Source organism: Dermacentor albipictus, chromosome 9 (assembly GCF_038994185.2).
Source record: "Dermacentor albipictus isolate Rhodes 1998 colony chromosome 9, USDA_Dalb.pri_finalv2, whole genome shotgun sequence".
Classification (NCBI taxonomy): Eukaryota; Metazoa; Arthropoda; class Arachnida; order Ixodida; family Ixodidae; genus Dermacentor; species Dermacentor albipictus.
In genome coordinates this window covers 101,968,201-101,992,094 of record NC_091829.1, presented here as the reverse complement: position 1 = coordinate 101,992,094, position 23,894 = coordinate 101,968,201, and the positions used below count along the sequence as shown (strand labels likewise).

General features: G+C 47.1%; 1 protein-coding gene across 5 annotated transcripts in view; it reads left to right on the top strand.

Moving 5' to 3' along the window:
• Window positions 1-23,894, top strand: part of LOC139049593 (phospholipid-transporting ATPase ABCA3-like) — a 333,665-nt gene that overhangs the window by 228,918 nt on the left and 80,853 nt on the right. For all 5 annotated transcript variants that reach the window (XM_070525156.1, XM_070525154.1, XM_070525155.1 and 2 more), the window contains one exon: window positions 14,947-15,132. In XM_070525156.1, the coding sequence (XP_070381257.1) occupies window positions 14,947-15,132 (186 nt within the window). The remainder of the gene's footprint in view (window positions 1-14,946; window positions 15,133-23,894) is intronic.

Sequence of the window (23,894 nt, the reverse complement as noted above, 5' to 3'; positions counted from 1 at the left end):
CTTCAATGCTGATCGCAAATACACAAGTGTACAAAATAGGTGTAAAGAATAAATTATATTAAGCAACATCAATCCATTCTGAAAGGACCTGGTATGAATGTAGCAAAAAAAATGATGTGGCTTAGCTAAAGTTAAGCCCAGGATGCGAAGCATACTAGCCTTTATTTTAACGCGACAGCGTTAAGGAGCTCGTGTCGCAGAAAAGTCGTCGGCGTCGGCTCAGGCATGCGGCGCTTGCTCAGGCGCACATTTCGTTGTCGCGCCGAACGCTGCGCTGCTCGACGCTCACCGCGTCCGATGCGGGGCGCGTAGTCGCTGCGCCGTAGCAAAGCCACCTAGAAACAGTCTCTGTAGCACGCCGCAACCTTCGCGTCTCATTCCAACGAGCAGCTCTGTCTCCAGGAGGCATGTCACCTCGTGAATGTCTAGCAGAGGCAAGCGCAGCTGCTTATATACCGCCGCGACGGCGCGAGCTGGAGCCCCGTTTCTCCTCTGTCGTGACGTCACGGTGTCACGTGGTATTGAAGGCGACACCGCCGCGCCTGAGGAGCTGGGTTGAGCTCTCGTAATATGCTTCGCATAATAGGTCTGAACAGGGGCAAACAGGTCTGGGTTAGATAGGGCGGGATTAAACGGGTCAGGATTAAACAGGATTTAAACGGGTCAGGTTTAAACAGGATTTAAACGGGTCAGTTTTAAACAGGAATAAGCAGGATTTAAACAGGTCAGGACTGAATAGGATCAAACGGGGTCCCGTTCCATAACCCTATTTGATGAAACCCGTTTGAAAACAAATAGGATTTTCTAGTAGGGGAGGCACACCTTATTACCTGCCTGCGCCTTAACGCTTCACAGGAAAAGCAACGACGCTTCTATGATGGCCGCTGCCCCAATGTTCGCTTCAACCCTGATGTTATGGTCCTTCACCTTCGTTGGACACCATCACGGGGAGTTGGCCTTTGCGAAAAGTTGATTTCGCCTATTCTAGTGGCCTGCACCATGTGTTCCGCCAAGTGACCGACTTCACACGAAACCACGCCTCTCGATTCCACCAACTCTCGACCTTTGACCGATACCGTTTGCCTTACCTGCCTCAAGCGATACCACTTGGACGATCTAGCAAGCACCAGAACGGTGCCTTCGCCGCCGGGGGTCATGTCACGAAGCACCGCCAGAGACGAAGCGGAGTCCAGTACAGAAGATGACGCACGCTGATGTCGCGCGGGATCTCTTCCATCTTCCTTGCTGCAGAACGCGTTCTAAGTACCCTGTAAATATATTTAACACACGCCTAGTACAACATTACGGCCGCAGTCCGGCCTTTATCAAGAGCTGAGAAAGACTCAAAACCAGGCCCCGGTCGAAACATTAAATTAGAATATGTCCCACTAAATGTTTGTTAGCAATCTTTTATGCGCGTCTGTACTGATTTCGATTTATTAAACATTGGATCAGAAGATGAATGACACATGTATAAGTTGTGTGCAAAATATTCCAGGACTGCTATTTATTTGTCTTTGTGTGATATTCAAACATAAAAAAGTAGTGGACGCAGTCTGGGAAGGTCTGACATCATTTGGTTTAGCAGCCCAACAGTCCACTTCTTGACCCGTTCAATTAGACGTTAAAACAGTGACTTTATGGACACAAATTCTGAGCGACAACGTCCGCGTTGAAGCGTTAATGGCACACGGTACATGACTCGACAGGTTGCGCCCCTGACAAGGGATTCAAGAGCGTGGGCGATGTGCATTTTGAAGCCTTAATGGCACATGGTCCATAACTCGACAAGTTGCGCCCCTGACAAGCGATTCTAGAGCGTGGCAGATGTGCGCTGTCGATGGGTATACGAGGTCAGTTAGAAAAGTATCCGACCCTATTTTTTGCGAACACCTGATAGATATGAATCAAGCGCGCTTGCATCAGCCCACCTTGAACCTTCGTGCGCACACGCGAACTTTTTTCCCGCCTAGGGATAGTGTCATTCGCTGGGATGCAGAGTTTGAGTGATGTTGTGCGCAGTGCTCTTATCTGTTTTTTTATGGCAAGGAAAATGGCGGAACGATAGAGCAGGGGCTCTATTCTGGACACGCATGGCGGCTGCACGGCCGCCATTATCCGCCATGTTTACTCTCTGATTGGCTGTCGAAAGGTCACGTGTTCTGAAATTTGTGCCGGGAAGCGGAAGTATTGCAAAATGCAATTTTGCGTTTTCATCAAGATGACGAAACGTGACGTGGAGCTGCAAATTTTATGAACTAATACATTTTTTTGGTCCTTGGCAGATATATTGTGATGTTAGCGCTTCAAAAAGAATGTGAGTGGTAGCGTGCAGAAGCCAGTGCAATGCATCTGCAATTGCGCGAATATGTGGTGGCGATCCAAGATATGCGCCATGCCAGCTTGCTGATTGGCTGAAGGAATATCTCGTGAGGAGCGTCACAGGAAGGGCTGTTTCGTAATCGTCATTTTGACGATGCGTGACGTTGCGCTGGGCCGCCATTGCTGAGATTTTCCGCCATAATTCTTGCTGCGACGAGCCGCGCGAATTATGCTAATGGGCAGCCATATGCAATGGCAGCCGAGAGGAATGCGTATCGCCACATTTTCCCCGTCATTTGGCGCCACGAAAATCTTTTGTTCATAACGCGTGCTCATAGTATTTGCATCGCTCTCGGGTGGTGTTGGCATTTGTGTTTGGGGCCATCGTTTTTTAAAAGAACGCGTTTATACGAAATAATATTGGTTGAATATAGCAAACTTTCAGCAATGTTGTCCACTTTTCACTGCTGCATTTGTATTGTAATCGAGATTAATGCCTTTTCGCACAATCATACGTTATGACAACGGCCTCTTTCTAATTTATAAAAAGAAATGTACGCAAGGTGGCGCCTTGAAGTTTCCTCCCGCGGTGCGAGTAACCAGCGAAATGAACAAGAGATGGCAGCGCCGGCGCTTGCGTCGCGCTAGTGGTTATCTCTGGCGCCCGCAACGCTATCGGTGATATTCGGCCGTTTCTGAGCCAGCCGAGTCGGGCTGAGTCACTTGCGCTTCACGAAATAGCGATAACGTGGCCTAGAACGTGCGCGCATCACCACTGGTAGGTCGCGTATGTTGTCTCAAGCAAGAAAACAAGGGCATTGGCGCCAACATACGATGACTCATTGCATTTTCCGGGGACACGCATCCTAGCTATTGAAGCAGACGACGGCTTGTACGCAGCAGACGACGGAAGCGCGAAGCGTTTTCGACGGAACAATCATACGCTTTGAGATAGCTGCTTTATTTTTACTGCGGAGGAAAACTGTTTTGCTTTACCGATAACGCTACATTCAGTGCCTTCATTTCAGTTTCTTAGGCGAAACGTCAAGTTGGCGTCACGTTACGTAAGCAAAACTGGGCCACCAGCGCCATTTTGTTTGCGTCGCGCCTACTTCACGCACCGAAGAAAATGGCGGAATGTCCAGAATAGCGCCCCAGAGCTACATCAAATTTTGCCAGAAACTGGGCGGCAGCGAAGTGGCAACCATTCGGAAGATTCAGACTGCTTTCGGTGACGATGCTTTGAGCAGCACACAGATTAAGGAGTGATAAAGCCGTTTGAAAGACGGCCGCACAGCGTTGGAGAGCGAGCCGCGCTCCGTTCAGCCATCAACATGCCGAAATGACCAGTGCATTGGCGAAGTGAACCCTGCGGTGATGCGGGACCATCGTGTCCCTGTCCACGAAATTGCTGAAGAGGTGGGCATCAGCACTTTTCCTGCACATTCCATTATGACCGAACATTTGGCCATGAAGAGAGTTGCGGCAAAATTCGTGCCGAAGCTGTTCATGGTGGAGCAAAAGCAACTTCGTCTTGAAATCTCACAGGATATGCTAGATTCCACAAACAGTGGCCCCGACTCCATGAACACCATAATTACTGGTGTCGAGTCTTGGGTGCACGGGTACAACACGGAACCCAAATCCCAGTCGTCACAGTGGTGGCATTCCACGTCATCCAGACCAAAGAAGGGCCGCCAAATGCCCGGCAATGTCAAAGTGATGCTGACTGCTTTCATTGACTCCTGCGGTGTGGTACACCACGCGTACGCGCCACAAGGTCAAAAAAACATCGAAGAGGTACTACATGGATGTACTCCGTCGCCTAACGCGATGCTGTGCTGCGCAAGAGACCGGAGTTGTGGTCAACAGGAAATTGGCCCGTCCATCACGACAATGCTCCGGCACATTGTTCGCACTTCATTCAGACGTTTTTAGCAAAAAACCAGACTCCTGTAGTTCAACAGGCTCCTTACTCTCCTGATATCGCCCCTGCAACTTCTGGCCAAAATCAAGAGGCCATTGAAAGGAGCGCGATTTCAGACAAGAGAGGACATTGTGGCTACAACGATAGCTGAGCTAAACTTAATTCCGAAATAGGCCTTCTCACAATGCTTCCAACAACGGCAGCACCGCTGGGAGAAGTGTGTGGAGTACCAAGGAGACTACTGTGAGGGTGATTAGGCTTCCAACGCTCCAGTTATGCCAGTTTTTTTTTTTTTTTTGCTCAGCCAAAGGTCGGATACTTTTCTAACAGACCTCGTACATAACTCGGCATTTTCGAGATATTTAATGCCACCAAGAGAAGCAAGCACGCTGGCAGGGCACAGTTGCTTCTCAGCTTGCGCTGCCAGGCAGATAGCGCTGTCATCTCCGTACGCCTTTCTCAGCTCCCTTTGTCTGGTGATTCTGCCCGAAAAGAAGATGTACGAGAGCATGTTTTTTGCTTGATATGCTTTCGCCACAAGGTGAAGGATTGCAATGTTGTGCAAAGAAAGGCCGTGCTAAAGAACCGTTCCGGCCGGCTGGCGCTTATCTGTGCTGCCCGGCTACTCCTGTCATCGACCGGAGTCAGAAGAAAGGAGAAGCTGCGGTAGAGGCACGGTGATGAAGGCTAGGGTGCTGAACACCACCGAGACATCACACGGCCCGTACTCTGATTTATGACGTCATGCTGGTAGGACCGAAATTTTGATTACCAAGCCCGGTGTGACGACAGCGGGAGTGTCAAGATCAACGCGGCTTTCTCAGCAGCATTCCTATTAGATTGTATGGCAGTCCGCCCTATTAGCCTGACCTCACAAAACAGAGTGTACAGACCTTGTGCTATCTAGGTGCCTTTGGAGTGTCTCAATATTGGGTCTCTCCCAGGGGAGGAGGAGTGCCTTGAAACTCCACAATGAGAGAAAGTGGCCGAGTACAATAAAAAAAACGTGGCGGCTGATAAAACAGGACACGTTATTAATCTGGACTTTGACAAGTCCCGCAATATTGTCGTTTGTTATGCTGTGTTCTTTGATAGGCTGAGATGGCTGCTACGACCTCTGTAATTGTATCAAAATGCCGCCATTACATTGTACGACAATATGTCGTAATTCGACGATGACCAATTTTCGGCCGCTTTACTGGCATGGTACATGCTCGACTTCATGAACCATACATTCTCATCTCATTGCACAAAGTGTTCGGCGTTCTTTCACCAGAAATGTTCCTTGTGACGTAAAAACACAATCACCATCATCATGAGGTGATGTAGATGGCACCTTGCCTGTGATTCTGTTTCGCTAGAGACGTCACGCGAGTTTTCCATTGTCTTCCTTATCTGTGATGAAGGAGATGACCATCGGTGAGATTTTTCGTTTGCGGGATGTTAACGAAGCCAGGGGTGCTATTTTATACGCCGGCAAATTCCCTTATGCTGTCGAACTCTGTAATAGCGGCATTTTCAGCTATCGAGAGACAATTAGCAGCTCCCTAGGCCAATCAGAACTGCGAAGGTGATGAATTGAACAACGTGGCGGAAGTCGCCGATGCCAAGGGTTATGTTGTAGCAACGCCTTTTTCGATTCATACGTATTTCGATAAGGCATTCGGACAGAAAGAGGCATCAGTACAAAATAGCGTTGCCAGAATAGCACCTTAGTACCACAGTGAGTAGAAGCCGAGAAGGCCGCCCTCAATTACCACAGGTCATAGCTTTAGTTGTTTGCATGCTAGGGGATTACGCTTCCACTAAGTAAGTAACCCGACAATTTATCCATGCAGACAAATGTACGAGAACAAGAAATGGAGATTTTTCCGTTTGTCGGGCTCTGTAGTGCTCCAGCGTATATCTCAATTCTGATAACTGAATTGAGATGCCCTTAAAATTTTCCCGGCACAATTTTCGAAGCACTTTTTACCTGGTGCAAGGACATCCATCACTAGAAAATTATGTGGATCCCACGCACTTTGGGTATCGATGTAAGCAATGCTTTGTATGCTATTTGCTTTGACTCACGATAATTAGCTTTGTGTGTCCCCATAAAAGAAAGAGAAAGAAAAATAAAGTGGGGAAGCCCGCACCACCAGCTAGGTATGGCAGGCATAAACCAATCAAAATAAATGAATAGGGGAGGCTAATGCCATCCCAAAGAGAATTTGTGGAAAAGCCAATTAGTAAAAAAAAACGGAGGCAAGCCTGGAGAAGTTGAGAAGAATGACTGAGGATGAAAAAGAAGAGAAGTAGCTAAGCGCAGATTGAGAATTGTGCTCCTTAACGAATAAACCAACAAACCCCCCCGCAGCCACCCACCCACCGCTCCGGCTGCTATCCGCAGCACGGGCGAGTTTTATTCAGTACAGCAAAGGAGCACGCGCAAGCCGGCTCCACGGTAGGCCCGCCCGGCAGGTCAGTGATGCTGCAAGTCGAACCGGTCACTGCCCATGGGAGGCCGGAGGCAAACAGGTGAACAGCAGGACCCGCAAGATGGTCACACGAAGGGGCGGGAAGAGGAGGTGGCGTAAACGAAGCCAACGACTTGAGCTGCTACCCAGTCCAGGTACGTCCAAGAAGTGCGTGTTGAGACGGGAGGGCATGTGATGGTGACGGCGATGACGTCTGGAGGTCGGTGGTGAAGACAGCAGGACGGGAGCAGCAGGCGCCTAGAAGTGCAAGGACCAACGCCAGGGGCACGAGTAGGCCGAGGATTGGAGGTGTGGGCAGCAGAGCAGGAATCTCCCAGACATCCAGGAATGAAGGCCAGGCACGAGGAGCCGATGCTAATGCCTGCACATGTGGCTAACAAGAGAGTGAGAAAGGCCGGAGTACACACAAAGAGCCAGAGAGGATCATGTAGGAAGGGAAAAGGCGGAGCCGCGTAGGACAGAAAGAAAGAAGCTAGCAAAATGAGTGATGAGGCATGTAGCTAGAGCCAGCTGACACGGGGAAGCCCCGCCAATTGTAGGCTGAAACAGTGCAGTTGACAGAAGCAAACATGCAAAAGCAACATGAGTGAAAAGAATGAAGATAGTGAAGAAATGATATGGCCGAGTTATGAACCATCAGGAGTACGAGAAGGAGGAGGAGAGGAAGGGGAAACAGAAAGGACGGCCAGGCGCGCGAGCCGCAGAAGTAAAGCTCGTGAGCGGCAAGACCGCAATAGACTCGCCTAATTGGCTGGAGACAACGACTGCACGTGAGCGTCGTCACACAATGCCCGAACGACGTGCACAGTGTTCGGGCAGGTGGTAAAGTAGTGTGAGACGTCCGCGCACACAGCGCCACACGTACACACGTTGGACGTGTGTAGGTTGAATCTGTAAAGATAGGAAATAAAATGACCATGGCCGGTAAATAAGTGGCAGAGAAGTTTATTAGGTGGAAACCAGCCTGGGATATCGTCGACACCCGGAACCCAGGGGTATAGGTGAGTGGAAGACCCCTCGCGCTGCCTGTAGCCACTCCATTGTAACCACGCGATGCGTCGAAAACGTGCGCGCACCGTATTAACTGACGCCGCCGCAACGCGGAGGAGTCCCGTGCGAGCCGCAGACGTTGCAGCAGTGTCTGCCAACTCGTTGCCCACGACGCCCCGGTGTCCAGGGACGTGGTGTAGGGAAATCCGCCGGCCCTGACGAGCGAGCAAGGTGAGGGTCCGCTGAAGTGCCCATATCCGGGAGTCAGCGTCTCGAAGATGCGACAAGGTGGACAATAAGGAAAGGCAGTCAGTATAAAGATGGACTGGAGCGCTGGTCGGTAACAACACTATGTACGCGAGCGCCTCGGCGAAGGCGACAGCCTCGACGCTGTACGCACATGTTGCGTTGATGACCCGGAATTTACGGACGACCGACAAACGACCGGCCGGGTAAAATGCAACAAATGCCGCCCCCGCCGAAGTACTCGTGTACGCACCATCAGTATAGACGTGGAAAGCGGAGCGGGTGGCGATGCGAGCAGCTCCTGCGGGGGAGAGCCGCGTGAACATAAACCGGCAGGTTTCGCGTGGGTGGTGGGCCCAACGAGTAAAGGAAGAGGCAACCTCGGTAGGGTGAAACGTGTCGCACCCAAAGTGCGTGACCTGGCGGTGCGTGAATAAAGAGAACTCCGCATTGAGGCGTTCCAGGTCAATCGTAAGAGGCGGACAGCGGGCTAAGATCTGGAGGGCGGAAGTCCGGGTGGTATGGTAGGCGCCGGTTAATGCGATCAACAACGATCGTTGCACCGACAGGACACGCGTCTGCAGATGTGTTGTCGGAAAAGGCGGCCACCATACAGGGGAAGCGTATGCAATCGCAGGCAGCAGAACTTGTCTATATAAACGATGCAAAAGAACTGGGCGCAGCATAAAATACATGCGGACGAAATTTAGTAATCGAGTAACCAATATCTCGGCTTTTGTCTTAAGAAAATCAACATGGGCGTGAAAGTTGAGTTTGTTATCGAAGACCATGCCGAGGAGTTTAATGTGGTCCTGATGTTTTAGAAAGGCGCCATCCAATCGGATAGACGGACGGCGCTTAGATGTACCAATGTGCCCGTTGTTGAAGAAGACAAAGAAGGATTTGACTCGCTAATTTTGACCTTGTTTTGCCGAGCCCAATCGCAAATCAAGGTTAATACCGATTCTGCTGAATCCTGCAAATGCAACCGCGACGAGCCGGAGAGCAACACAACGGTGTCATCAGCGTAAGCCTGTAAATGAACGCCCTCGGGTAGCGGGAGACTTAGCAAAGAGTGAATTACCAGATTCCAGAGCAGGGGGCTAATAGGCGAACCCTGGGGACTGCCGATGGAAGGGCGAGCCGAGATGTCCCCATGCTTACATCGGAGGACGACCGTCCTATCTGCGGAGAAAAAACAGCACGGCATCATGCCAGACGCTATCAAAGGCGCCTATCAATGTTGCCGGCGAATGTGTAATTTCTTCAGCGTTTAGTCCAATATGACAGTGGTGAGTAGATGTTAAACGTTACCTTGCGGGCACCACTGCTGTTTGTCTGCGTAATCCACAGAACACACAGGGAGGCGTGTTTGCTTGAGGCGTTGTGCGTCGTTGTTCATAATCATTGATAGGACTGACCATTATCATTGTCTCACATGGCACAACCTGTCACGGCAGAAATATACAGAGGAACATTTTCTCAACAACGTCTACTAAGCAAGGGAACTGCTGTTGCGCATTCTAGTGCTGGAAAGGAGCGTTAGGACATTCGTCATACGGACGCGGAAGCACAGCGTGATTCTTCACCAACGCTACCGGCAGAGACACCCGCTCTAAGCTCTCTCTTCAAGCTATCTACAATAATCTACAATATCTATGTGGTGTATTATTTAGGCTATCACAGCCCAGCATACAACTTCCACAGCCCAGCACCTGCATTTTTCTCGCATAGGAAAGCAAGCCCAGCACGTGCAATGCGCACAACCTGAGAAACGCACAACCGCGCAGGCGCCGGTCGGGATGCGCGAAGGCGAGCGTCATCTGCAAATGCAGCATGAAAGCCAGAGGCATGCGCGAGCTAGAGTGCTATCTCGTAAACCTGTTCTAAAAAATTCTGTTCCAATTCTGCAGTAAGACGTCCACGATTGCTCGAAAAATTTTCTACCCACGCCCCACCGCACCTGTCTGTCACGTGACGTCACTAAAACCACAGAAACGCCCCGTTTCATACATGTGGACAGCGATTACTATTTAATGAATTTCAAATAAATATTTTTTGATTCGACGCTTTTTTTTTTGCCCTTAGTAAAGCAGGTGCCTTTTCACCAATTGCTGTTGGACAAACGTCGTCGCGCTGCGCCTAGTTCGCCTGGTTGTCTCGACACGTCAGAAAGCCACAAGAAATCACCGCGTGAAGGTGACTTGCGGCGCTGCAACGTAAAGCTATTCCAAACTTTTCTATTCAAACTTTTCAATCAGCCCTTCAGATTGGTCAAAAACTGTTCTCAATCCTCCCCCCCCCCCCCCCTTTGCCTGTCACGCGGCGTCACGAAAACCGCGATGGATCCGCATCTGATATGGCGCATACACACTAATTATGCATCAGTGGAACGAACAAAAACATTGTTACTTCTGATTCGACTCCTTTTGTCCATTAACCCTGGGATTATTGGTGAAAAGTTTTCGGGCTGCACCCACTTCACCTGCCTGTCACGCGATGTCAGAAAACCAAGAAAACTCAGCGCGTCACAGTGACGTGTACGAGTTAAAGATGCATTAATATGCCGAAAACAACTAATTTTTTTTCCTGAATAGCCGGAAGCTGCCCCTTCATGAAAGGAATAGAAGATGGCCATCCGCCGATCGCTGTCGCGCTCACTACTCGAAGCTACCATGAAGCATGGATTTATTTGAGTACAAAAAAAATTGTTTCGCAGTATAACGTTACTGATAGCTTTCGGCACGTATGCAATATCGCCCTGCCAATTCGTCTTACTGAGGATCCATTTTGGCGGCATTTCTAACCTTCCGTTGCGCGCCACCGCGATTTTCGCCCAGCCACCGTAAGCTAAGTAAGGGGAAGCGGATCTGTCGTAGACGCCGGCACCAACCTACTCATCCGGTTATTTATTTTCACTGTGCTGGCGCGGCCCAGCCCGGCCCCATCGGTACTCCCTCCACTTGAGCGAGCTCCTCGCCTCGTCTCAGCCAATTGGATAAGAAAAACTGCTCAATATAGGCAATGCTATTCGCTTTGAAAGCAAAAGAAAGTGACATCCTCTGAAGGAGAACGGACTTTGAGCTTTTGACAACTGTTACCGCCCTATGCTTGCGTCCGTGGCAGCGTCAATTTGGCCTCAGGAGATTGCAATAAATACAGATTAGAATAGTTTTACGTTACAGGGTCCCTAGGCCACAACAGCAGCAGCAGCTCCCAGAAAGTTGAGACAAAAGGTAAAGAAAGCAACGCTTTAAAAAAGAGCTGTAAAAAAGAAACTCCACCGGATAGGCAGTTAACATGGAGTAGTCGATAAAATACCTGGAGACAGTGGCCGCGAATATAGCGTGATGAACCAGACGCACGCGATGCGTTAAGAGTGTGCCTACTCGTGGGTGTCAAGTGGTGCCTCTGCAAGGCCGCCTCGCCGACTCGAGAGAGCTGAAAACAGAACAACTTCACCACTGCAACAGGCGCGCAGCAGCAAGTAATGCAGTACGCGTTGGGCGGCATCGGCCACACAGCTTGGTTCCAAGATTCAGAATCATGGGAAAGCTCTTGTGAACTACAGGCGCGTGGTACGTGATAGGTACGGTTTTCGTTGCTGAACGACAAATAACACACGTTCCTTGCCTTCGTTGGCATCTAATATTTCGTAATACGTCCCTGTTCAACTTTCACCTGCAAGTTGGTGGCTAAGAATGATAATCCTAGAGCACATTTGAACAGAATAACTTTATAGTGCGTGTACGAAAAAACGGTTTATTTTGTCCATTGGCCCTATAGTTCAGCGACTATAGTTCAGCGACGCACGTTTCGGTTCCATCCCAGTTTGATTATGGGTGCCGAGTTCGTCGCCGGGCGCTGACTAAAAAAAAAAAAAAAAACTTGAACATACACCCGACGAAGTTGAGGGCTCCTGTTGATTTTTGTTTACGCCGGCAATGCTGGACTCTATGGAGTCAGTGCGGCTGTAGAGGGAGTTCACGTTCGCTTCCGAGAAATACTTTTGCATCGAATAAGCATAATAGTAACCCATTGCGACTGAGTCGGTCGAAATCGCAGCAATAACAGATGAAACACGCAAGAACCGAACTAATTCACAATGACACCGCTACCCTTAGAAGCTGCTGCTGGGAGAAACGGCCATTCGAACATACCAGTTCGCGAAATAGGGCGTCACTGCGCGGTTGTTCGAGGCTACGTTCCTCCTCGCCAATGAAGCGGTCTACAGCCGCCTATGTTAGGCCTAATGGGCCAAGGAATCGAGAATGCATCTTGGAAGCAGCGCTGTCACCAATACTTTGTTGTGGAAGCATCATCGGCCGACTCAAAACGTCGTGCAGGTTGGGATCGATGGTACGAAAAAGTGCAGGGCGGCAATTCGATAGATCCAAAGCGGTGCCACTTCGGACAAGGCGTCGTGCCATGTTCAGTCGTGTATGGTCGTTACGTTCAAGTTCATTTCAAGTTCACTTATTTACCACATACATGGAGTTTAAGATGAGTGGTTGGAACGAGGAAAAAAAAAGCTGCAGTAAAAAAAGCTTGACTAGCCCCACGACGCGGGTTCACTAAGGCAGCATGGCAACAAAAGAAATACATTTCAACGTCGGTGTCAAATTAGAAAACGTGATATCCACAGAAAACATATTTTACGAAAAGTGAAATTTAACTGTGAACATATTTGCCATAGCATGATTGAAACAGAAGTGTTAGAGAGTGTACAAACGTTTGCTTAAGAAATTTTTAATTCATTTTTTGTCTTCGACAAGCAATAACCTAATGTTTGAAAGCCATACTTTGTGCGTGGACGTGGCACATACCATCGTTCCAAGTGGCTGCTTAGGCGCGAAGAAGGATTTAGTTGAAAGTTAGCTGCACTAGGTACACAACCGCGATTTTTACAGTGTCAGATCTAGAGGGAAGTAATAGAGTGTATTCATATAGCACGTTTAGTTTAGTTACTATATTTAACGAACAGTTTTGCAGTACGCGCATAAACCTCTGCCGACACGGCGATCAGCGATCTGTCTGCAGGCTGTTGACGTCGGTGCAGCTGGACAGGGGTGCCGATGAGACGTAAAGCGCTGTCGCCTACAGTCGGCAGACCTTAATCGGCGTCGCGTTGGCCTAGCGTGAACGGGCCTCTACGCCGTCTTGGTGCCGTAGGAGTCATTTGTCGTTTCTTCAACTACACCACTTTTACACTGATATAATAACAATATGCATGGCATCAAATGCTATTCTTGGCATCAATTTCAAGAATGTGATGATCAAATATTTTATTGAGTCGTGTTGCCATCGTGGTCATTTGTTTATCATATCAGGGTATGTATATGAGACGTCAAGACTGACATGCATTCGTAACATGCATGGCATATTATGAGTAGCATGCATGACATAACACGTATTCACAACGTGGATGATATAACATGGTTTTCACGGCCTGTAATACTATGTCGATGCTTGTCATTATTGTGATATGATTTGCATAAACTACGAAATGAATAATATGACATGCACTGCTGTGACGTTATTTATGTCAAGTCATTCACATCGGGTAATGTATTGCTAGCTTAGCCCACACAGGTATGTGCTCGTGGTCATGCATGTCATGAACTGTCATTCCTGTTAACTCACGATGCATGTCATACATGCAAATCATGTTCTTGCCTGAGATGCCATTCCTCATGCCTTAAGGTACACGATACATTCTTTCATGCATCGGAAATACACATACTGATACACTTCTTGCAAGACGCATCATGGTACAGATACAACATGCTCAAAGAGGATCTGAGATAGTATCTAAGATACTTGTATCTTCGATACCGCCCAGCACCTAATGCCATGCGTGCATGCCATACCTGTCATGTTTGCGTATCATGCTATCCATGCAATGCCATTCTTTTCGTACCACGTGTGTCATGCGATGTCATTACGTTTTGCGTTGTTCATGAGATCACATCATTTATGTCATACGATACGTCATGCGTGCATGTTATTCATGTCACGTCATGCTATTTATGTCATGAAATGTCATTTATGTCATTCGTTTGCGGAAACTGCGGATTGCGACGTTGATAGAGTTGAAGGCCACGGAAAGTCGGCGTCGCCTCCGTTAAGTTGGCTTTTCTGCAGCGTGGAAGAATATCTGACGTCATGATAGGCCACGTGATGGCACTTGGCGAGTAGCGGTGCGAGCGGCGTCAGAAAAACGGAGGTGAAACTCTCCTCTCTTTGGGAGCATTGCAGGGACACTCAGAGAGGATTGTATTCACGTAAACGGTGACGCAAAGCTATCACGGGATACGTTAATAAGGTACGGCTCTACAGAATTGGTCTGAACGTGGTCGGTCGCAGGTGCGCTACAGTAAATGCCACTTCATGGACCTGGGTGTGAGCGGGATGCATGCACAGTAAACAAAGCGCATCGAAATGTGAAAAACGACAAGGGACCCTTGCCAAATATTTTTCTGGTGAATGATACCACAATGTCTGTGCCTCGTGAATGGGTTTCGAAGGCTAGCCTTGCTTCCAGCTGAGCCGAGTGATGTTACGCGTACAGCGAATGGCAGGAAAATATCGCACCCGCTACAGGCAACAGAAAATCAGGACGGAAACCGATGCGGCTTATAAAGAAAGAAATCGCCGTATTCGAGGAGAAGTAGCATTATCGTCGGACCCCTGGACAAGTAGGACATTTTTACCTAACCTTCAATGCACGAACGTATTCCAGGTCATGACACTTGCCCCACTTTGCGGCGTTCCGCAGTACTGAATTCGCCTAGTACGTCGCCCCCGAGATTGCCCGCTGTGATCTCCGAGGCCATGCCTGCCTCATCGTGCCGCATATGCCTAACTTCTGATTCTGACAAGCTAATCTTAGTTTCCCTGGCACTAGATATTTAGGTGCATCCTCCGGGATTTCATTCTCAAGCGAACTTCACAATCCTGTGGCACCTCTTTTGTTTCCAGGTGCAGCGACCGTAATAGCGAGAACCATTATTTTTGTGGTGACATTATCAGACACCGTGGACTACGTGACGATCCTCTTTGGTCCTTATGCGCTGCTGTCCATGCTCGTCAAGGTGTGGAACGACATAACCCTGAGCGAGCAGTGCAAGCGCCTGCGGAAATTTGGTGTCCTTGACAAAGTGAAAGGTGCAGTATATTTTTTTTCCTCTTTACGCAGACGAAGGCTTTCTGGCTGCTTGACAGTAGGGCGTAGTGTGCAGCCCCTCATCGGGAATATTAAGAAGTCCTGCATACTTCAGCGCTTCAGTCGTCATGTTGAGCTGGATATAACGAAACGTTTATAATTTTAGTGGAGAACGCGGGCGACAAGTATTTCTTTTTTTTACAAAGCAGCTTTTTGTGCAAAAGCAAATATTTTTCTAAGCCAAGTCTCATAGACTATACATACTTTATTTTTTCCGAAAGGTGCTTTCCACATCTGCCTAAGAGGAAGCTTTAGCTCGGGCCCAACTCCGACGCGGCCTATTCAAATACATGCAAAACGCAAAAACGTTTTTATGAGATAACCCCTGGACCGAGTTTGGTGAAATTTGTTGCATTTGAAAGAGAAGGTTAAATTCTAGTGACTCTTGGAAGCGGAATTTCGATTTAGGGCTTGAATTTTCTTAAAACGATTTTCAAATATTTTACCATTTGAAAAAAGTAGAAGCACGAAGTTTACAGATTCATAGCTCTGCATCAAAAACCGATATCGCGGTTCTGCAAACGGCATCCATTATATCATTCAAAGCGGACAAATTCAATATGCCATTTTACATCTTACGTGAATTTGTTACGTTGGTTTCAACGGTTTTGCAAATGTTGTATTTCCCTATGAGTAATTTTTTTTTATATTCATGTGCAACATACCGATTTTGTCCGCTTTAGGTGTACTATTAGATGCGATTCACAGAATTGTATTATCATTTTTAGTGGTTGAGTTACAGAGTTGTAAACTTGATAGTTTCGTTTTTTGAAATTTTTTTATTTCTGCCAATTTTTAATACAGCATTGACAACGTAGCTCAAAACTTCGAAACAAACAGTCACTACATTTTAAATTTGTCTTTTAAATGCAACAAACCTCGTCAAATTTGGTGCAGTAGTTGCCGAGAAAAGCGAATTCTCCTTTTACATGTATTTAGATAGGAGCACTCGAGGTAAAGCTTCCTCTTAACAGGAGATGCGGCAAATAATATCAATAATTCTCCTCCATTGTGTCACCGAACACAATGTTTAATATTAATGTAGGAGGAAATCGCACACAGAAGCGAAAAAGGCATCTTCCCTCGGCATCTAGAAATATATTGATTTAAAGCCACAAGTTTCTTCTGTTCTTCCTCCCATGTTGCTTTTTGTGTTCCTGGCCGTTTACGGCCAATTTGCGACGCTACGTGCCCCTGGGTATGCGCTCGCTATATATATATATATATATATATATATATATATATATATATATATAGAGAGAGAGAGAGAGAGAGAGAGAGAGAGAACTAAGTAAATGAAAGGTGGCGACTGGTCACTTCCGCGCCGCGTTCTACGGTTTGGCCACGGACACCATGCCTTAAAGGGAAGCTGAAACACTTTTCGAAAAACAAAAATGAGTTCCCTGCGGCGTTGTACAATTTTGAACCCACTGAACACGAATATCTCGTTAAAAAAGGGCGGAAACAAACGCAAGCAAAGCAAAGCAAAGCAGCTTGCTGTCGGAACAGGGAGGCTATGCCTCTCCGCTGGTTCACGGGCCCTCTGGACAGGCACGAGCTGGACGTCTTGTCTCGGGTCTGTGGCGGCCTTCGTCCAGTCTTCTTCTGTATTAAAATCCTGTAACACAGGGCACTGTCAGAGCATGTGATTTAGTCAGCTAAATTCAGTGCCACAATCTGGGCAGAGTGGATCGATGTCCGGGTGGAGGATGTTCAAAAAGCCCATAGAGGGGTGGGACCCCGTCTAAAGCTTGTGGCCTGTTGAGCTTATGATGGGGGAAAGGAAAACTCTGCCTATTCCCTCTGTAATGAGAGGTGATTTCATGAAAAGTAACCAGTGCATCACGCAAGCGGCAGTTTTTTGCAGAAAAACATGCACCAGCGCCTCAGGGTGTCGCGCGAACACCGCTGTTGCCCGTGATTGGTCGGGACCGCCGTGACATCATTCACGGGGACCGCCGGTCGGCGCCACCGTTTCAGAGCGTAGCACGCTGTTATGTTCTGGCTTCATAGCTGAGTTGTAAGCATTATGGAACGTTCTCGCTGCCTCGGACGACTTGTATTTTCGCCCTACATGTTCGAACCGACAGCCGATACGTAAAACGATGGCGGCAACGGCGGCAACGACATGTTGAGTGTGCCAACAGCGAGAGCGATGTGTGCACCTTCTCGCGCGTTGGAAATCTTAGCTGGTACGTATGTTTTTTTTTATGTCAGCTGCACCTTCCAATGGCGAGTTAAAACACGCGCTAAAGTGTCACTGGGAACTTGCTGCTGGAAGAATGCCGTAGCACTAACTTCTGAATAGATTGCGAACACGGGTGCAATTCCGCGATGTCAATCACCTTGCCGCTGCTTTTCTAAAGTCCTGTGGTTTTTAGCGTGTTTATACACGATCGCGAACATAAGCGCCACGTTTCAAAGCGCTTATCATACATATCCAGAGATGGCCAGGGGGACTAAATGTGGAATGTTCATACTATGGTTCGACGACTTTGCGATTGTAACGTGAAGTATGGGTATGCCTGCTCTATGCTAGTGTTGACACACAGACATTAGGCAGTTTTACCACCACCGTGTGGTAAACACGGTAACTTTACGGTAGCTGCAACCGTGCGTCGAATGTTGTTAGGCAAGCCTATACTCCATTTCATACCTCAGGTGCAACGCTGTGGAAGCTACGCGAGAAGTCCGGTCACCAAAATTTAGTACTCCGCGCGTTTCCGTCCATGCTTCGCAGCGTGCCAGTGGCGTTTGCTCGCGCGAGCATGCACGTGAAGCTGCCGCGACGGGCTGCAATTAAACATACCGGAAAGCAAATTGATTTAAAACAGCGCTTAGCAGCCGTATTAGTACACGGATTGTTTCTATGGATAAATTCTTTTTTTTTCAGAACTGAGTTTACATAACAAAGATTTTCACAAAAATCGGGACAAGAAACACCGAACTCTTTCTAAGTGCGAACGCAGCCACTGCAAAAAGTATCTCGAGCCTCCACAGCGTTGCACCTGATGTATGAAACGGAGTATAGCAACGCTAGCAACAACGCGCTTCCGCATTTGTCGTAAGGCTATCCGGCTACGCTAAATGTATGTTACCAGACGTTCATGGCTGAAAATGTTCGCATTTTTCGAGTGCGTCAATGTGGGCCTAATCGGGCTTTCATTAAGCTAGGTGCACCTGCATGTGCTGCGTATTGATGGAAGATGAATAGAACGGCTTGTGCTACCAGGAGGTGCAAGAGATTAGGAATAAACAGATGCGCACGCAGTGCGTAAAAATTTCAAGACTATTCAGGACTTGTGTGCCTCACCAGGCCAGTACTGGAAGTGGCACTTGCCCAGAAAGAAGTCGAACCAGCTGGACAAGGCAACCAGTTTACAAACAGGTGCGAGAATGATATAGCCAATGGAAAAAGAGTGCTGTAAAAGCAAATTTTTTGCAGGCAGTTGAGGTATGCAGCATACCGCCAGTTTGTCTGGCTGGTATATAAGAGGTTAGGAAAGAACAACCATCGAATTCTGCCGAGCTGTGAGCTTGAAGTTGTCCGGAAGAAATACCCGTCCAGAACTGGCTCCTATGCAGGCTTCAAATACTTCTAGGATTCCATTTAGGTGAGTGCACATAGATGAGCTAATGTATTAATGAAATCCTCTACAAAATGCAGCAAGTTAGTTTTTCTCTCTGAATTCTTTCGCCTGTTTCCAAAGAACGTTTCATGAAATTTTTTGCATTGCCATCATGTATTCTTCAGAGCACAAATCTTTTTCTCACAACTCTTTTACCCACAGTGTGACTGCCATGTAAAAAGATCAACTTTGCTGGCAGTAACGCACTATGTAGTTATGTTTTTTTTAAATACAAGTGAGGAATATTATTGTTACTATGCAAACATCAATATGGAGCATTTGCTAAACTCAGTGTTGCAGCTCGAAAAAAAATTGCAGCTTGAAACATTATACCAGTAAGCATCATTCAGTTTTGGTAGGTGCCCACAAAGCTACTAATGTTTCTTGATATTTCGTCTTTACTGTCCGACTACAAATAGTACCTGAAGAGACGTCGCAAATTAGAGGAATTTTGCAGAGGTAAAAAAATGAGACCAGAAAGAAATGGCTACAAAGTCACTGGACTTCTGCGTAATGACTGAAAGCACGGCAGTAAGTTTAGTAGGGATATTTGCAGGCTAGTAATATTTTTTATTAGAATGCATCAGGCTATTGCACCAACACGCACAGCCGATTTTTCTGTTCTTAGTCAATGAGCTCTCGACGTTATTTACTGAACCTTGTTCTCCTCCGTCTCACAGCATCTTCCTTGGAAACTTGAGGAAACTGGCTGCACAATGGTAGCGGGGTCTTCGGGAGCCGAGTTTTCGTGAACCGTGATGACGAGTTCCTTGCCTCCACCATCACGTGGTCCAAAAGCATTTGATGTTACTATGAAGTAGTGGTGTTGATACGCACAAGTAAAATTATTTTAACCTGCTGTGAGCTGTCGGTTGCTTTACAGGGCAGGCAATTCCCTTGCCCCTTGTAGCCTTTGGATATTTTGCATTCAACCTGGCTTCACCATCTACTGTGCATGCCTGGCATCTTTCAGTTTTAAATGTGGTGCAAGGCGGCTAGCTGGGTTCGGAAATGATGGACCATGGTCAAATACACATTAGTAGCAGGTATGTGTGAATTACGTGTACACATGTAATCATTTACAATGTCTATTTTGGGAAGAATGCATGGGTCACATAGTAGGGCCTGGCAGGTTCTATACTGCCCCCCCCCCATGTTATAATAAATTTGCTTCAGTAACTAGCACAGTATGTAGAGACGATGAGTGTGTACGTCCTGCGTAGATCTGAATGTTTTTTTCATTGGGGGTGCTTGGTGACAGGAAATCAGTAAGGTATCATTTTTACTTGAAGTTTAATTGACTAGACAGTCGAAGAATGTATGCCACAGCAAGCCTGTGTTATCCCTACCCTTGTGTGCTCAATATCTTCCGAGTAGAAATTTGTAGTGTAAAGCTGGTTGCTTCCACAACATTGTTGGTGATCGAGAAAGCATGTGAATACGAGCCTGTACCAAACATGGGTATTTAATAAACGATGCTCCTGCCTTGATAATGTCCATCATACTGCAGCAAGTCAGCATGCGCAAAAGTACAATTCTCACTTCCATCTTGGCAGGTTGCATAAGAAGTTATATGCCGGCAGAAAATAATGAGGCTTACCTTGCCTTCATTCTAAGGTATGAGTACTGGCAATACTTTGGAGCAAAATGTATCAAAAGTCGTTGAAAACTTTCAAGACCGTTGGTCTGATGTGGTGTTGATAGCTTGGGCATGTCCTATAACAGCGGTTTTAAAGCCGCAATCGCTTGGAGCTTTTCAAATGCCTTAGAGTGAAAAAATATGGCACAGACACTTCCTCATTTTGACACAGGACAAACCAGTCCTAAGTTCAGCCATGTAAGTTAGGCAGTCTTCGTGAAACCTCACTGACAAGAAATGTCTATGCCGCACTCAAGTGGCATGAGCATAGATAGTATATGAACGTGTACATGCAAAAGATCACCACATTTATGCAAAGAATGCTGTGCTAGCTGCTACAACTTCTTAATCAGCTGTCGTTTCAGCTGAGCCAGAAATAGTAGACCACAAATTGTGAACTGAGCAAGGAATACCTGCACAATATGAGCTAATAATGCAAAGAACAAAATTGGACAGACCCAAAATTTTTTTGCAGACTGCTATTGCTTTATACAATGGCTATGATACCCTAAACCTCCTTTACACGCTTAGACAAAAAATGTACATGCAAAGCATTGCAATGGTTTTGAGTAACGCCTCCTTTCCCTACATTTTTACTGACAGTACTTACTCTCACTGAGCCACTGCCGGCGTTCAGTTTTCCTATGTAGACATGCTGGGAATACTGCACTTCTGTGAATGTGCACATTCTTAATATGGTTTAGTAGTGACAACCACTGGGAAACAATCTGCTCGCTGTGGGAATGGCTGGTTGCGACTGCCCAATACAAATGATATGGAACTGACTTCACCCATGGCTGCAGTTCTTTGCAGTCATGTCGCTTTGAAATTTCAGTCATTTTTAGAGACACCTGATATGCATAGTGCAAAGTCCGACATTCAGTGTCCATATTTTATATTAATACATATAGCAAGCGCCAATATTTTCAACCCAGCATATAAATGTGTTGCTTCACGATACATTTTGCGAAATTCCAGACATCAAACTCATGCCCGATTTCTGGTATTTCTCGTCGCATATAGGCCTTGATCTGAGCATGCTGGTGAGTCACAAAAGTCTTCACAGAGATACTATGGTTTTCTAGGAACTGAAGGCTGCGCTTAAGACCCCCAAGTTCCATGTGGCAGCTACCGCCTACCTCATTTCACTGTAATTAGAAGAGACAATATTGTAACCTACTGAGAAAACATGTTGCCAGCAAAATAAACTCAAGCAGCAGGAACCACTGCATCAGCACAGCATTCAGCGGTATGTAGGCCCTGTGAAGTCTTTACAAAACGCTAGAGAAAAGTTAAAACAAACTGGGACAAGCTCTACGTTGAGCACTTTGTTGTTTGCAACATCCGTCAAAGAGTATGTGCCAAATTTGGCACTGAAGCCAGACGAGTCAGCTCGCCCATCACCTGCAAGCTCCACTTCTTGGGCACGGGCATTCTTGAATAGCTGCTCTTGTTGTTCCCTCCAAACCTTCAGGAAGTATACTTCAAAGTAGTGAAAAAATGGCTGTGGCTTAGGTAACGTTAAGCCCAGGATGCGAAGCATACTAGCCTTTATTTTAGTTGTTGAACCACTGTTTAGCCTGGTGAACTGCTGTTGCTTGGCTATATTTCGTTCGGCTAGACGAAGAAACAACTCATGCATTACTGCTTCGCCTTCAAGAGTGGAACGCGACAGCGTTCCCGTCGACCCGCCAAGGGGTGTAAAACAATGGGCTACAGGGCAGCGACTACGCGCCCCGCATTGGACGCGGTGAGCGTCGAGCAAAGCAGCGTTCGGCGCGGCAAAGAAATTTGCGCCTGAGCAAGAGACGCACGCCTTAGAAACAGCTCGTGTCTAAGGCAACACCGCATTCGCTAGAGGCGCTTTTGTACCGCTTTGAAGCATCGTACTCGGGGCTCAGGGGTAGCGTCTCCGTCCCACACTCCGGAGACACTGGTTCGATTCCCACCCAGCCCGTCTTGCAAGAGTTGAGCCAAAGCCACTTCTCCTCTGTCGTGACGTCACGGTGTCACGTGGTTTCAAGGCGACACCGCCGCGCCTGAGGAGCTGGGTTGAGCTCTGGTAATATGCTTCGCATAAAAATGCACTGCAAATAATAAAATACGCATCATTTTTCAGCACGCTTCCCTACTTTGTCAACTGCTGGCCAAAGGTGAATACGCTTCATGTTTAAGAAGGTCCATTCGGTAGCAACTTCAACACCTATAGAAGCCAGCATCCTCAAAGTTGCAGCAGGGTATTGCCCGAAAGCAAAAGGGCAGCAGAAAGCTCCAGGTTTAGCACTGGCTGCTGGTTTACAGCGTCTTGGTTCCTCCAGCGTAGCTGGTGTCCTAGTGGGCACTGAGCACACACCTCTGTAAGTGTCCCTTCACAGCGAAGACTATGTGCAAGGAGCAAGGCACGCATGACAGGCTTGAAACTATGCTGTCAGGTGCGTTTTTTCAGCTAAAATTACTCCCTCTTAAGAAGAGTCAGCACAGTGGTCGGGCCTGCGAGAAATATGAGATTTTCCCCGAATGGAAAATATTTAGATGATTTGAAAACTTGTAGGAGAGTTGTATGTAATTTACACAACTAGTCATGAACCACAGGCTGCACAAAGTGTAGACATCTCAAAGGCTATGCAACAGTAAGGATAGCATAACATACTCGCGGCAACGGTCATTGTCAGGACTGTAATCGTCGTCGAAATCAGAAGACGGTTCACTGTCACTTAGGCTGTCACTCTCATAACAAGGCTCTGCCACATTCATCAACTAAGTAGCAACGTCTACCATGAAGTTGCCAACCTAGACACCTTAAAAGAAAAAAAAAACAATTCTTAAAATGTTTATGGTATTACTTCATAGCCCATTATTATCCCAGCATTATTCTCATAAGGTGTACAGAATTTCCAGGAACCCAAGCATTTCAAATAAATTTGCAACTCAGGCTATTACTGAAAAAAATGTGCTGCACTTTCTTATTCATAAAATTATCCTCCTGAAAACATGAATTATGTCAATGTGCAGAAAGAGGCAGACTAATGTCAGATGATCTTACCGACTGAAACACCCCGAGGCTTTGTCCGCGTCCCACGTGAAATGAAGTTGCACTTTTGTTATGTCTGCTTGTGACGGCCGTGCAAGTTGTTACTGGTTGTATCAGAACTTGAAGGCTCTTGTGTGAACTTTCGGGGCAATTATGTTCAACACCAGTTGCCTGTGCCACAATTGCTGCTTCAAACTCTTCAACATTATCTGCCTGTGTCACTCTGGCTGCTTCAAAATCTTCGATTTGTGATGTAGTGGAACAGGTTCTTCAGGGGCTTGGTTCTCAAGGAGCTCTGCTAGTACCTGAAAGAGTGAAAGGCATGGATGTCATGGAGTTAAGCATATGAGCATACATAACAGCAGTTAGATTACTTACAATAATTAAAATACTTTTCAGTAATTT